This window comes from Poecilia latipinna, unplaced genomic scaffold, assembly GCF_001443285.1.
Source record: "Poecilia latipinna isolate Pla-1442-1.1 unplaced genomic scaffold, P_latipinna-1.0 Scaffold393, whole genome shotgun sequence".
Taxonomy (NCBI): Eukaryota; Metazoa; Chordata; class Actinopteri; order Cyprinodontiformes; family Poeciliidae; genus Poecilia; species Poecilia latipinna.
The window spans coordinates 41,208-56,446 of record NW_015113009.1 but is presented as its reverse complement, the minus strand read 5'-3'; the positions used below and the strand labels follow the sequence as shown (position 1 = coordinate 56,446).

Below are 15,239 nucleotides of genomic sequence, written 5' to 3'. Positions count from 1 at the left end.
AATTTGATGAATTAGTTGTTTAATTATATGACCTGTTTGCATGTTTTTGGTAATCAGCCTGTTTTCCAGTGAAGGCTGAACAGTTTTATGTCAGCTGTAGCTGTTTGAAGTCAGAATAGCTTTCATAAGCGGTGATCCAATCAACACCTGGGCTGATATTGCATTAAATATTGAATTAAAGCCATGATGAAGGAGCAGGGCTTGTGATGTAACACCTCCAGCAGCCTGTCAATTTGTGCCTAAATTAACCTTTACTTTGACCATCACACTAAATCACAACAAGTATGACGCTGCGCATTACTTCAAGCTGAATTAACAGCATGTGACACCAATGAAAACACTGACCTTTTATTCTCTTACACCCCCTGCTAGCTAAGATGCATTACATCTTTTGGATGTATCTATTAGAAAAGGCGAGGTAGGGCCGTTGTAGATGGAAACAAAGGAGTACATTTCTTCCAAAAATCTGAAAAACAGTTTTAGAAAAAAACAAGTCAATTTTGGTCAAAGATTTGCAAAAAAAAAAAAAAAAAAATTCTAATGTTTAATGATAAATCCCAGATATCTCCCAGAAAACACTTGGAAATTCCAAATTTCTCAGTTTTCCATGTTTTTTTTTTCTTTTCAGAATATCTCGAATATCTAAGTGTTTTCTAGCAGATTTTTTACTTTTCAAACTCAGACATTTCAAATTCAAATTTTTGCATTTCAAAAATCTAAAATCTGCTAGAAAAAACTTGGAAATTTGAGATTAATCCTGGTGAATTTCTGAAAAAAAAAAGAAAAAAAATTGGAAATTTGAGTCCTAAAAAGTCAAAACTTTACCTGAAAAACCTCATCAATTTTGAGATTAATCCCAGAATTTTTTTTAGAAAAAAATTTTAAATTTTGGAGTTTGAAAAGTAAAAAAAAAAATGCCAGAAAAAATTCTAAAAATATAAGATTAATTGCAGAAATTTTAAAGGAAAAAAAAAGAAATTTCTGAGTTTTAAACATTTAAAATTTTTGAGTTTGAAAAGTCCAAAATTTGCTAGAAGAAAATCAGAAAGTTGAAACATTCAGATTTTCATACCCAGAAGTTATTTCTATCAAATTTCTGACTTTTCAAGCAATTAAATTTCCTTTTTTTCTTCAGTGTTTACATAGCAGAATCTTCCTTTCATTTCTTACTACCTACTGTAGCTCTAATACTCTGTCATAGACGTGTCTGCGTGGGCCTGAATCTGGGACTATTAATGTCCTGCAGTATGAACATCTCCCTGCAGCTGGTCTGCATTATATTCAATTTAATAGCAGTAGGTGTGAAAAATTGGATCAGAAATTGCACTTGAAAAGAGCAAAAGTAGAAGCAAAAAAAAAAAAGAAAAAACAAACCTGACAGTGGTAATGTTCACGAGGACCAAGAGTCACCAACACTGACAAAATTAACTTCTTTGAAAGGCATTTGCTCCCCATCTTCATCGCTCTCACCTACACTTCCCAAAACCAGACAGACGCACTGAAATGTCACTTCCGAGTAACGTTTCATCTTTATTAAGAGCAAAGCTTTCTGTTGCCACCGCCACCCATCATCTCCCTGAAAAGACAACAATAGAGGTGGTGGGGGCGGGGGAGGCGGTGAGGGGGCAGAAATTTGAAGAAGACGGCGAGGCAGACGGAGATTATGAAGAGCCCATCTCCTCCGCCATGTTAAGAGCAAGTGGTGGGTGGGGGGGCGATGGCAGCAGGAGGATGTGGAGGTGTTCAGAGATGCTCCACTTCCTGATCCCCTCCTCTCTTTGGTTTACTGGTGTTAGTGTGCAGACACACACACACACACACCTCCTCTCCTTTACCCTCCTTTCTGTCCACCTCCACACTCCTCCACCCCTCTGCAGTCCCTTCCCTGCCTCCTTCCATCATTTCTGTTTCCTCTCAGCTCATTTTTCTTCCTTTTTCCCCCACCATTTCTCTCTCTCTTTTTTTTCCTCAGCCCCCATGAGTCTTTTGTCAGATCTTCTTCTTTATCCCAAAACTGCGGAGGCTTTTGTCTGTTTCAAAAGGCGTCCAAATTACAGGTTCCCCTTATAGACGGCGATACATTTCTGGTAATTTTTTTTTTCTTTGTGTTTTTTGACATCACTCTGTTGATTATGAACAATCCATCTTCAAACTGTGGTTATTGATTAAAAAAAATGTCAAAAAGGCAGGAATGACGAAATGAAGGTCTGAGCAGCAGCAGCAGCACTGCTATTTGCTGTCTGTGAATAACACTGTAATTCCTCCTGTTTTCTTTTGCTTTGTTTTTTTTCTACACATTTTTGTATTTACAGCGAAGGCAGAGCTGAAAAGGAATATTAACTGGATTAGTTCTGCATGTTTTGCATTGATCCTGTTGCAGTGAGGCCACAGAAAACAGGAGATCTGTTGACTAAAATCTTTTTTTTTCCCTCTCTGCTCAGAGATGAAAGTGTGTTTACGTTTATAGAGTTATTTTAACAGCAGATCAAACCAAATGATGTTGTCTGATACATAAAGTTGTGCGCTGAAGAATTTCCCTCTGCGTCAAAAAAAAAGAAAAAAGTTTTGGTGCAGTGACCTTGAGAGACGAATCCCTGAGTGGTGAGCTGCGGCGCTGGGACGGCTCCGGGCCCCGGGGCCGTCACGGCCAGCTCAGCATGCTGCATCACAGCTGCTTGGTCTCGTAGTAGCCAATCTGCAAACATCTCTAACGCCTCTTATGTGAACAAAATGTATGTAAATTATCCGTCACAAATAAAGTTCAGCAGCCGTGGAGTCAGGAGAAAAAAAGTTACTGTTATTCTTTGCAGGTTTATTGTTCCACCAAAGAGCTTTAAAGTTTGGTAAGATTAAAAAAAACAAACTAAAATTCAAACTGCACACTGCAAAAATGCAAACTCTTACCAAGTAGTTTGGGTCTAACATCTTAGTAAGCTTGAAATAAGACAAAACTAACTTACAGGTAATTATTCAGCAAGATGCAGGAGCTTGTTTTAAGTAAATAATTTCTTAATATTGATGGTAAAAAAAAAAAAAAAGTACTGGTTACAGTGGCAGATTATTTTACTTACAACAAAACATTTTTCCAGTGTTACAAGTAAAATAATATGAGGCTTAATTATTCAATATTCAAGAGTTATTGACTTAAAACAAGCTCCTATATCTTGCTGAAAAGTCACTTGTAAGTTAGTTTTGTCTTATTTCAAGTGTAATAAAGATATTTACACTAGAAATTAGACCAAAAATACTTGGTAAGATTTTGTGTTTTTGTCTTGAACCTGATGTCTGCTTGAAAACTGAAGTGAATTTCCTTGTATGTGGACCAATAAAGCTGATTCACATAAAAAAATAAAAAATAAATCACCATTCTACACTAACCGCAGCCGTTATTTACATGTGGGGGACACTGATGGTGGTATTTATGGCTCATACAGGAACAAAACTCTGAAATCTTTTGTTCCTCTTCCATGGAATTGACTCCAAAATCAGCCACATTTGGCAGAGCTTTCTTCCTTCGTTGAGTGAGTCTAACAGAATGTGAAATGAGTTCGTCTGTAGTGAACCAATGACTATAAAGCTTCTGGAAACGAAAATGTAGGGCCAAAATGGGACATATAAACCCCAAACAGCAAAACCAGTCAACACAGAAACAGCTCTGAAGCAAACAGTCCCTCAAAGTGAAACCAGTTTTACATCCTCCTCTTGTTCTGGACTCATTTCATCAGGCAAAGGGGATCTGATTGGTTCGGATTCTCTGACGAAGGAGCAGGTGATCAAGACGAACGCCAACGTCAAAGCGCTGACCTACTGCGACCTGCAGTACATCAGCCTGAAGGGCCTGCGCGAGGTGCTCCGCCTCTACCCGGAGTACGCGCAGAAGTTCATCAGCGAGATCCAGCACGACCTCACCTACAACCTGCGGGAGGGCCACGGCGCGGACGTGAGTACAACCCGCCCACAGAGACCCACTGAGCTAACAGAGGAGCTAACACACACCCGTTCACACCCGCAGTTCTTTCTCCAGGCTGTCGTTTTGTGTGTGTGTGTGGAAACGCATGTTCAGGCCAAATGAATCTGAACAACCCAGACTCTGACGTTTTTTGTTGCCATGGATCCCAGTTACAAACAGTTCAGGGGATTGTTGGACAAAATTTAAAACCAGAAGTCTGATTTAAATGAATTATAGATGTTTGCAACAATCGCCTACACTGAAAAAACACAAAATATTGTTAAGTATTGGCCTGAAGTTTGATTGATTCATTCATTCATTCATCATTATGAAGTTCTGTTCAGAGTTCATGACCTTTGACCTTTATGTCCAGAGATTTCACCCGCGTGAATCTTTTCACGCTAACATCCACTGTAGGTGTTGAAAATCCTAACTTGTTCTTATTGGGATTGTTTTCCCTGATTGCTGCACTGTAAAAACACAAAACCTCACCAAGTGTTTCTGGTGTAAAGATCTTATCACACTTGAAATAAGACAAAATCTAACTCACAAGAAACTTTTCAGCAAGATGTAGAAGCTTGTTTCAAGTCTAATTCCTCAATGATGAATTTTTGAAAAAAGTACAAGTTCCACTGAGATTATTTCGCTCATAACTTGGGCAAAATATCTTGTTATGAGTAAAATAATCTGCCAATACAACTACTACTAATCAATATTGTTTTGTCTTATTTCAAGTGTATTTGCACTAGAAACTAGACAGAAAATGCTTGATCAGGTGGGATTGTGATAAAATATGAAAAATGTTCAGGAGGTTTACTTATGAATGTATATCATTTATAGCCTTTTAGGACTGCTTGACCACTATTTATAATAATTGTGTTGTAGTTTCCTTTTTCTGTATTTACTGATCGTATTTATGACATTTGTGTAGCTAAGTCACCTTGCTTGTATAACAGATGACTCGTTTACTTAAGGACACAAGATGAAAAATAGACATTTATTTTTTGAAATGCTAACTACTTCACGTTGTCTCTACCAAACAAATGAAATATAACGAATGCTGGAACGTAGGAGTCGACTCGGATGAATCAGAGGAATAAAAACTTGTATTTCTGTTTAAACATATCCATTGTAATGTGGAGAAAACCCAAAGAGAGGATGGATAAAAGCCGTGTCTGACCCTCATAACGCGGTTTGACACGTGCCTCCATTTAAAGTCCATGCCATCAAACACACACTACACACACACTGGATCCTCCAGCGCTGCTGCTGCTGCTGCTGCAGAGGGAGAAAAACACACAGACCAGAATAGATGAGTGCTGCCGTTTGAAGCTCTCCTGCAGCTAAAAATAGAGGAGGGGGGGAAGCACGGGTTCTCCCTGACTGGCTCTCCCTCCTCAGCTGCTGCTAAGATTGGATCCTGCTCGCTAAAAATAGAGCAGCCAGTCAGGGAGAAGATGAAGAGGAGAAAGGAGGAAGAACGTGAGCGATCTTGTTTTCTTTTCTCTGCACTGCAGTGGTTTGTTGGTTTGTCTGCAGAGAAAACGTCGCCGGCATATGTGCAATCTGCTGCACATGTTTCCGGGCCGAGGCTGCAGATGTCTGTCATATGCATGTGGAAAAAAAAATAAACGGCTATTGATTACCTGAGGGAATCCTGCAGACGTGTCAGGCATGCCGACAGGTGCCCGATCCAAAAATATAACGCTTTATGAAATATGACTGTGAATTAAAGCTGTTAAACGTGGAGAAAAAGGGAGGAGAATTTCACAAAAAAAGGGGAAAACAAAACTTGGACATTTCTGAGTTTGAAATGTTGAAAATTTGTTAGAAAAAACCCTAAATATTGAGGTTGAACTCAAGAATTTTCTAGGAAAAACAAACAAGAAAATGAGATACAAAAGCCAAAACTTTTCAACTTTTCAAACTCAGAAATTTCTACGTTTTTCTAGACTATTACTGATATTACCTTCAATGTTTCTGAGTTCTTTCTAGAAACTTTTTGACTTATCAAGCTCTGAAATTTTCTTGTGTTTTCTAGAAATGTTCTGAGATAAACCTCATAATTTCAGAGATTTTTGTGGCAGAATCGTCTTCTTCCTTTTTCCTCTGCGTGGCCGTAACACACAGTCAGATGATTTGCAGTCGTCGCTCGTCGTGCACTTAGTAACAATCTCTCCATCCGATCTCACTGTGAAATCACCAGCCGTCCACCAGCTCACATGATCTCACTTCGGCTTCTCTCCTCCTGGGCTTTTTTTTAGTCTCTGATTGATGAACATGACAGGGAGAGCGAGATCTGCCAGCACTCACACACAGAACCATGAACAAAATCACGTTTTTTCCCCCCTGCCTGCAAGAAATGTGTGCAGAGTTTTCATTTATCTCCACACATGCGGTTAGATCTCTGAAGAAAAAAATGAGCTCTGTACACAAACCCTCACACACACACACACACACACACACACACACACGCCTTCACACACACACGCCTTCACACGGGGAACTGTACACTTATCACACCCACGCATCACACAGAGCTCCTTGGTTTCCCGCGGAGCTGCGAGCTAAGATTAGAAACGGAGAGCTAAAAATAAACCCGGCTGCCACAGAGGAGGAGGAGGAGGAGGAGGAGGACAAAAGAAACGATAGAATGCTGAGCCGGCAGGGACGGAGTGGAAGGAGTGCGGGTTGATTAGGGGAAGGAGAGACGATGGAGGGGGAGCAGAGGGGCGTTGGCCGCCAGAGTCTCATCATGCAGCCGATAAAACGAGACGATGTGATGAAGGTCTGGCTGAGATCAGGGTGAGAGCCTGTTGGAGGTTTGGCCTGTTGAGAGCAGATCTGCTAAATGAAGGAATTTTCAGCTTATTGTCATTATGTATGAAATGTTTCTGATGTTTATCGACTCAATAAACGTCCCATAAGGCACTTTGTTCTCTGTTTTAACGGATGTGAAAATTAAGAGCAATATTTATGCACTGCTTGATTTGTTGATTGACATTTTTTGTTTTTTGTTGTTGTTTTTTTACTTTTATTCATTCAGGTTGTCTCATTGAGATCCAAGATCTCATTTGCAAGAGAAGCAATAATTCAAAACTACAAAAACTGCAGCAAAACAAGCAATCATGTCATTTGACTCGACTGCATAAGCTAATAAAATATGAGCTCAAACAAGAAAAACAAGAGAAACATGAGAGGCAATCGGGAGAAAATGGTCTGGTTCTGGTGTTTGGCCGACTGATTGATGCAGACAGGAGAAACAAAACATTCAAAATGATGAGATGTTCTACTTAGTGGAACCATAAAGCCTAATAGTTTCAAAATTCAGTCCAAACACGCAGACTGCTCCCAGAAAAACCTCCTCATTCGTCTTTAATTCAAGCTGTTTATTATTTTCTCACACGTTTTCTGTCTGAACCTTTTCGGTAAAGCAGCATCGACATTTAAAACGCTGTAAATAATGTTATTTGTAAGTTTTGGTCATGTGGGTTAAAATCGTCAGCTCAAAAGTACTGTGTGTCAAAAAATATATACATATCATTTTTAAGAACTAAAACCACCGTATATGTTGTGATTTTTTTTTTGTCTATGAACTGACACATCATATTTTAAAAGCACAAAAATGAAAATGCCTTTTTTTTTATGTTTTATTTTTCTTCCGTGCTGCAAAGATCAGCTTAAGAACTCTTTAGCTGATCAACAATTAACTGAGCATCTGAATGAAACCAGTAATCAGATGTTTTCATAGGTCGCAGATCCAAAGCTTTAAATAAAAGGCTTCCTTTTTGCTTATTAGTTTGGGTTCGATTGAAGAAATCTGATCAAAGATTTCATTTTGTTGTCAGCGATAAAAACGGGATCCGTGTCCCCCTTCGTTATTTTATTTTATTTTATTTATTTTTTTTGCTGTAACAAGTTTTACTACAAGCAAACGCAGATCTGGGTGCACCGAGGTGTTATGTAGAGCAAGTCAATGAGTGGATGTGCTCTTAGTTACCACGGCAACAGAAGGAAACCATAACACTTGGGAAAGACGACCACTCTGTGCTGCGTCTCACGTGTTTGTGAGCAGATTTTGATTTAAATGCTCCAGTTTTGTCCAAACGGGTTTGAACGCGTCGTCTCTCTGCAGGACACAGGCGACGTCCACAGTGACCTTAAAAGAGCAACTTCAATCTGGGAAGGGTTCAAAGGTCATTTACAGACAAAGTTAGGTCACAGAGACATACTCAGGAGTGAAAAGCATTTTTTATTTACATTTTTTCCCAGCCACTCATTTTCCCTGAATGGACACTGCACCCTTGTGTTCCTCTCAGCCTGACTGCAGACTTTCACCTTCCTCTGCCTTGGTCAGCGTTCAGTACGGACCACCTGGACTCTCTCTTTCTGCTCTGCGCTGACCAACAGGAGGATGTCAGCCGGATTAAAGCGCCTCGGAGCAGCCGGCTTTATGAATACAGGCTGCTGCTTCTTGACGCTGGCCTGCGCGGTCTTGATCACACGGCCATGGAAACAATGAAATGGCCTCAAATAATTGAATTTTAGAGCAGGAGCTGCGTTTCTGTCTGAAGGAGAACCGGGATCATCGAGTCCCTGAAGCTCCTCTAGTCTGGTACAGTCGCAGTTCAAGTGTTATTTCAAACTAGACCCTAAATATTCAGTAATATTCAGTGTTTTTTGCAGTGCAGACAGTGGTAATCGAGTCTCCACGCGTTTACATTTTATAGTTTTCATTATAAAGGTTTAAACTTTTATTAAGGACAGAAATGAACTTTCTAACCTGTAGCAGAGCCTCGGTGGGATCAAATAATTTGATTTTCAGAAAGTACAAAAGTAGGTTTCTGTGTGTTTAAACTGTTTACTGAGTTTCTTCCATGACTTTTTCCCGTCAGACAAAATCTAAAGAGCATTGTGGGATGCAGCTCTGAAAATATTTCTTAACTCTCTTTGTGATGTGAACAACCTAGAATACTGCAGTTCTTTTTCCTACCGGTGCATTTTTGAGCAACTGTGTAACATCTAAATGCATTAGGATGATGTTTCTAAAGTGCATTTTTCTGTCTACACACAGCTTCTCCATTGTCTCTTTGATTTATGCGAAGCGACATTTCAAGAAGAGCAAGAAAAGTTGTCTTAATTTTATATCAAACCTTTAATCTGCAGTTTGTTTTGGGGAAAATTTTGATATAATGAAAAAGGAAATTAGTTTTCCTTTATTAATTCGACTTTCGCATTCAAAACAAACAAGCTTGTTAAAGAATGACGAGAGGAATAAACTCAAATAAAGCAGAGAGTCGTTTGAAGCGAACATCCCCAGGAGCTGTGGAGGAATCTCCAGACAAAATAAAACCATGTGCTGGGGCTTCAAAATCACTAAATATTACCAGATATTTTGTCTCGTTTTCAATGCAAATATCTTGGTACACTTGAAATAAGAGAGCATTAGCTTACAGGCAGATTTTTTTTTAACTTAAAACATGACATTTTTCATTTTCTGTAAGTGAAAAGTCTGCCAGTGGAACTAATACTCTTTTTAAAATCAATATGAAGGAATTATTTACTTAAAGCACCACTCCTCTATTACGGAGGCCCCTAGGGGACGTGGGGATTTATTTATTTATTTATTTATTTATTTTTTGTGTTTCCTCGCAATAAGCTTACTGCAATATTTGCTGGTCTGTTTTGTACACAGTCCCAAATGTCAATTTAACATTTCAAATACATGCACATTTAAAGAGGCTCAGTGAAAAGGTGTGTATTATTAACTCCTTGGTGCAAAAAAAAAAAAACTGATTGGAAATCGATTTGTTCATGTCTGAATATGGAACTGCACATGAAAACCAATAACCCTTCAGACCAACGCAATAGAGACACAATCAAAACTGTCAGATGACTTTATTACCCCGCGATAATAACTCACAAATAGTCCAAGTAGTTTGGACGTTTTTTGTTTTTTTCTTTCTTTGCAATGGAAGTTTCTGTTTATATCATCGGTTTGTGGTGCATTTCTATCCTAAAGAAAGACATAAAACTTCAGATATTTCACAAGATATTATCATACATGGAAAAACCTCACGAAAGCCTTATGTAATAGAAAGTACAATGGCCACTGGAAGAAAGGCTTACAGTATTCAATTCTATCGCACAAACTGATTTGTGCATTAATGCGAGGGAACGCAAAACGGGGGAAAAAAAAAAAAAAAGTCCCCATACGGGGCTCCGTACTCTACATTACTGAAACATTTCTTGTAAGTTAGTTTTTGTCTTATTTCAAGTGTCTTTGCACTAGGAACTAGGCAGAAATACTGGGTGAGATTTTGGTTTTTTACAGTGCAGCATTCAGGTAAAACAATTCACCTCCAGTGGATCCTAATGCAGAATAGGGTGAAATCTCTGGGCATAAAGGAACTACAGCTGGATGACTTTAGACATCCATCCATCCATCCATCCATCCATCCATCCATCCATCCTTCCATCCATCCATCCATCCATCCATCCATCCATCCACCCACCCCCCCACCCATCCATCCATCCATCCATCCATCCATCCATCCATCCCCTCCTGTCCCAGTCTGCCATCACTCCTGTACCTGACACAGAGATAGTTGGAATAGCCTGAGGCAGAGACTGAGCCTCCCACCCACTTCGTCATCCCTCTGTGATCGATAGAACCACATGGGTTCCAGGGCAGCTCAGCAAAACACTCCTCACGCTTCACCAGTCCATCTACAAGTGTAACCTGACACTGCGCTGAACGTCGGCAAACAGAATTTAAAGTTAAACTTTTTATTTCCGTTTATTGTAGTCTTTGAACAAGCGTTCTGTTTACAACTGAACCGAACACTGACGAACCTGAACGACGGAGCTGATAAAAGTAAAGACCTTTTAAAAGAAAAGGAACGGAGTGCACACTTTGTCCAGCTTGTTCACTACAAAAACATAGAATCATACCAACTACATTTGTTTAGTTTCCTCTCCAAATATCTTATCACACTGGAGACGAGACTAAACTAACTTACACGTAACTCTTCAGCAAGATATGGGAGCTTGTTTTAAGACAATAATTCCTTAATATTGATGAAAAGCATTTCTTTCCACTGGCAGGTAATTTCACTTATGACTTGGGAAAAACATAATTATAAGTGAAGTCATCTGCCAATGGAACTAGTACTTTTTCATCAATATTCAGAAATTATTGACCCGTATTTCTTGTTGAAAAGTTTCTTATGTTTTGTCTTAGTTCAAGTGTTGTACGATATTTGCAGAAAACCAAAAATACTTGGTAAGAGTTTGTGTTTCTGCAGTGAACAAATTTGGATTTTTTATTTTGAACAGCAGCTTAAACAAATCATCACAGACAAACTCTTGTATTTGCCTGACATCTACTGGTGAAGCTAAGACACTGCAGTCCGTTCTCCTTCAGCTCAGTCGGTCTGATGACTCAAAATTCAAATTCAAAATATACTTTATTGATCCCCAAGGGAAGTTCAACGCTCACATTCATTCAAAATTCTTCAAAGAGCTTTGGTTATTGCTGATTACATTGGGAGGCGAGTTCTGACCTCTGACCCTGCCGTGTGTCAGAAGGACTGGGAGAGCAACGGCGGCCTGGTGAAGAAGCTGCCGTCCATCCGTGAGGACGAGGAGGGCGACGAGGAGCAGAGCTCCGTGTCCCGGGCTCCCCGCTCGCCGCTGCATCTCAGCAGGGGCCTCAGCTCCCCGCTGCGCTCCCCCCTCCTGGCTCCGCGGCCCTTCAGGGCCCCCACCGAGCACTCACGGCCCTCCACCCTGCAGATACCAGTGGTTAGCTTCAGCAGCGCTCCACCCGAGCTCAGCCCCAGGTAACACACACACACACACACGCACGCTTTCTCTCTGTAGGTGCAAACTGTAATCATAAAACGTGTAATGACACAACCTCAGAGCCACAGAAATAAACTGCAGTGGACTCTGCTGCAATCGGTGTCTGGCTGCCATGGCAACCGGTAGATTGCATAGCTGGTGGATCATATGGGACCTGCTGCAGGGTTTCCGACTGCAGCTGAATGGTTTGCATGGATGTGTAGATGTGTAAAGACCCGGGGAGAGGCGGCGCAGCGATTACTGTCCGTTCAGACCGGATCGACATTCTGACCACGTGCCGGGGCCGATGGAGAGAGGAAAAAGATGCAAAAAAAACAAATGTTCTGAGATTCATCTCAGAACAAGGGAATTTAGCAAGAAATAAAACCCTGCAAAATTGACATTAGTTTAAGAAAATTTCAAGAAAGAGTTTGAAATGTAAAAAAAATCTTCAACTTTTGACACGGAAAATTTTTAAAAGTCGAAAATGTTCGACTTCAGAAAATCTCAGACATTTCCAAGTTTTAGGTTTTTTTTCTGGAACATTTCAGAGATTCATCTCAAAATTTCTTTTGAGTCTTTTGGTGGAAGTGTACTCCTCCTATCTGTAGCGGCCGCTACAGATAGGAGGGTTAAAGGTCATGCTTCTGACCTTTAACCCTTTCTGTCCTGCAAAGATTCGTGGACGGCATCGAAACAGAGAGCATTTCCACCTCCTCACCGAAGTTTGAGTTCAGTCCCAGCCTGTCAACTGCAGCTCCACCTTCCCCTTACCCAGGTAAAAAACACACACACACACACTTACCCCATCTATGGTGTGTGTTCTCTTCCTTTCCTGCGAGCTAATATGGAAGCCTTGAATATTCCCGCTGTCTGCAGGGATGCGTGAGCACTCTGAGATCAAGCAGAGCGTGGCGAAGCTGACAGAGGAGGTAAGTTCTGACCTGATGCATCATGACTGTCGCATTTTTCCTGCCGACTGAGATTTTTTAGCCCCGGATTGTAATTTTCATCCCATTCTATAAAATAAACGCCGACTCAGGTCATATTCAGTTTAGTTTACTCATTGCGATAATTCACAACAAATGTCATCATTAGTAAACTGATGTAATTCGTAGCAGCGTATGATGACTCCTGACAGGTAACGGATGCTGATGCATGTAATGTGAACAATGCAGGTGGATTGTTTTTAATGCTCCTCTGATCTGGAACAAAACCAACTGAGTTCCTTTAAATCCAGGCTAAAAACCCAGGTAAGGAAAACCTTCTGAGCTTTTGACCCATAATCACTGGAATATTGACCAACATATTTTGATATGTATTGATGATTTGGATCAAATGTATTGGTTTTGTTGCTGGTTTCTCATTTGGTGACTGTGATGTCTTTATGACTTCTTATTTTTGTGTTTTTATGACATAAAGAACTTTGAACTGTTGCCAAAACCTGCTATTGAAATGATTTTTTGATTGATTGATTAAACTGAAAATTGTCTGAAAAGCTTAAAGTGATTTTATCGTAGCTCCTTTTATCCGTCGTCAGGCAAACATTTCTACGTCAACGTTCAGATGAGGTTCTGGGTCTTAGGCTGGAATCGGTACCTGGTAACAGGACTGACAGAGTTCTTTAATGAAGCGATGTGACCGTCTGGTTGTGTCTCTGTCTCCTCCTCTCCCAGATGAACTCTCTGTCCAAACAAGTGTCCAACCTCAGCCAGGAGCTGCGGGAAATGGCGTGCCTGCTGAAGCCCCTCCTCCAGGCGACCCCACAGCCAATCCTGATGAGCGCAGTGCCAAACCTGGCCCCGCCTCAGGGCAGTGCCAGCCAGCTGCTGTCCAGCCCCTGGTTCCCGCCGGCGCCTGCAGCAGCGCCGCGTTCCCCCCCGATAGAGGACGCCGGCTCCCTCTTGGACAGCGGAGACCCGGAGGGCGAGGGTTTGCCGCGATGCCTTCTCCCGACTCATCACTCACCAAAAAGGCCTGATTCCTCTCCATCAGCATCAGCACAGCCCCCAGCCAGCCCCGTGGCAACTGGCTCAAGCTTCCTGTCATCGAAGGGAGAAGCTCTGAAGGGGTCCCCAGTGTCCCAAAGCCCCCAGGTGTCCCCCAGCAACGGGATCCTCCTGCCATCCCTGGAGGACCAGCCTGCTCTGCGCTCCAGCAACCCTTCGCTGTCGCTGTCCTTCTCCGTCTCCCTCTCCTCCTCGCCATCTCTCTCTTCTTGCCCATCGCGGCCCACCAGCTGTGGCAGTAGAGGCCTGCTCCCCCCGCCTCCCTCTCAGGACACGCCCCCTCCCCTGTCTTCACACCGCTCGGCTCCCTCGTCCGTCTCCTCGTCTCCCAGGGGTCGCCGGCTGAGGCCTTCCCTGTCCATTGCCGTCGCGTCCACCGCAGCGCCCGTCCATCCCTCCACCATGTCCCTTCCCGTGTCTCTGGACTTTGGGAGCTCAGCAAAGCGAGACGCTCACACTCCGGCGAGGTGCAATCTGCAGAGACGCCACGAGGAGGCCAGAGCCGCCGCCAGTCCGCAGGAGGTGGAGATGCAGGAGTGGGGCTGGCGGGGAGAAGAGAGCAAAACCTCCACGGAGGATTTCAGCTTCATCGACGAGGACGATCCAGGGCAATAGGCGGGTTTCTGCTGCGCGATGCAGCCGTGAACAAAGCGGTCGGTGAAGCAGCAAGCTGGTCCGTCTCAGACAGGAAGCCTGGGATGGTTGGGAGGCTTCCTGACTACGCTAACAGTCTATGCTAACAGCCTTCTGTTAGCATATCACTCACCGGCTCACCCACCGATTATTAGTGACACAAATCCTGCAGAACTGCGGCGTGAGTCGATGCCTTCAGCTCCTGACACGCAGAACCAGACAGCATTCCTCTGTCCCTTTCTCTCTCTCTCACACCCTCTCCCATCTGATATCGGTTTTATTTTTTAAATACCAAGAGGTCTCCCCCTGCAGAGGCACGGACAAACACACACATCCCCCAGCTGGTGGGTCCGAGTCCTCACAGCAGGGCCTGGAATGTAAAGTCGCTCATTCTCACTCCTCATCTTATTTTCTAAAGGAAGGCAATCATCTGCCCCTGTACACTCACACACACCCACACACACACACACACACACAGATGCACACCCTCATACCACTCATTTCCCTACAGCAGCGAGGCCTGGTTCTCTCATGGTGTAATTAAAGTACTTTGTACCTTTGGGTTCAATGCCAAAGAGGAAAACAGAACCACAGTTTAGATCCTAAAATGCTCCATAAGCTGCTTCTCAACAAGCTAGACTCAGAAACTTTATTTAAGTTAGGAATTTCAGTTGTCAAGCAAAACTCATGTGTTTTATAGATTCAATATATATACTATATTATAAATGTTTCTGTGTTGTTTTGATGACTATGGCTTACAGCAAAAGAAAATTCCCAATCAAACCGACATAGAAAATGGTTTT

General features: G+C 42.0%; 1 protein-coding gene across 2 annotated transcripts in view; it reads left to right on the top strand.

Moving 5' to 3' along the window:
* kcnh3 (potassium voltage-gated channel, subfamily H (eag-related), member 3) overlaps positions 1 to 15,014 on the top strand; it is an 87,897-nt gene extending 72,883 nt beyond the window's left edge. The window contains exons 10-14 of one of the 2 annotated variants that reach the window (XM_015037104.1): positions 3,726 to 3,940; positions 11,540 to 11,793; positions 12,472 to 12,572; positions 12,674 to 12,726; positions 13,471 to 15,014. In XM_015037104.1, the coding sequence (XP_014892590.1) occupies positions 3,726 to 3,940; positions 11,540 to 11,793; positions 12,472 to 12,572; positions 12,674 to 12,726; positions 13,471 to 14,418 (1,571 nt within the window). In that variant the 3' untranslated portion in view covers positions 14,419 to 15,014. Of the gene's footprint in view, positions 1 to 3,725; positions 3,941 to 11,536; positions 11,794 to 12,471; positions 12,573 to 12,673; positions 12,727 to 13,470 lie in introns of both variants that reach the window. The other variant, XM_015037103.1, reaches the window with a different exon arrangement.
* The last annotated feature ends 225 nt before the right edge of the window (positions 15,015 to 15,239 follow it).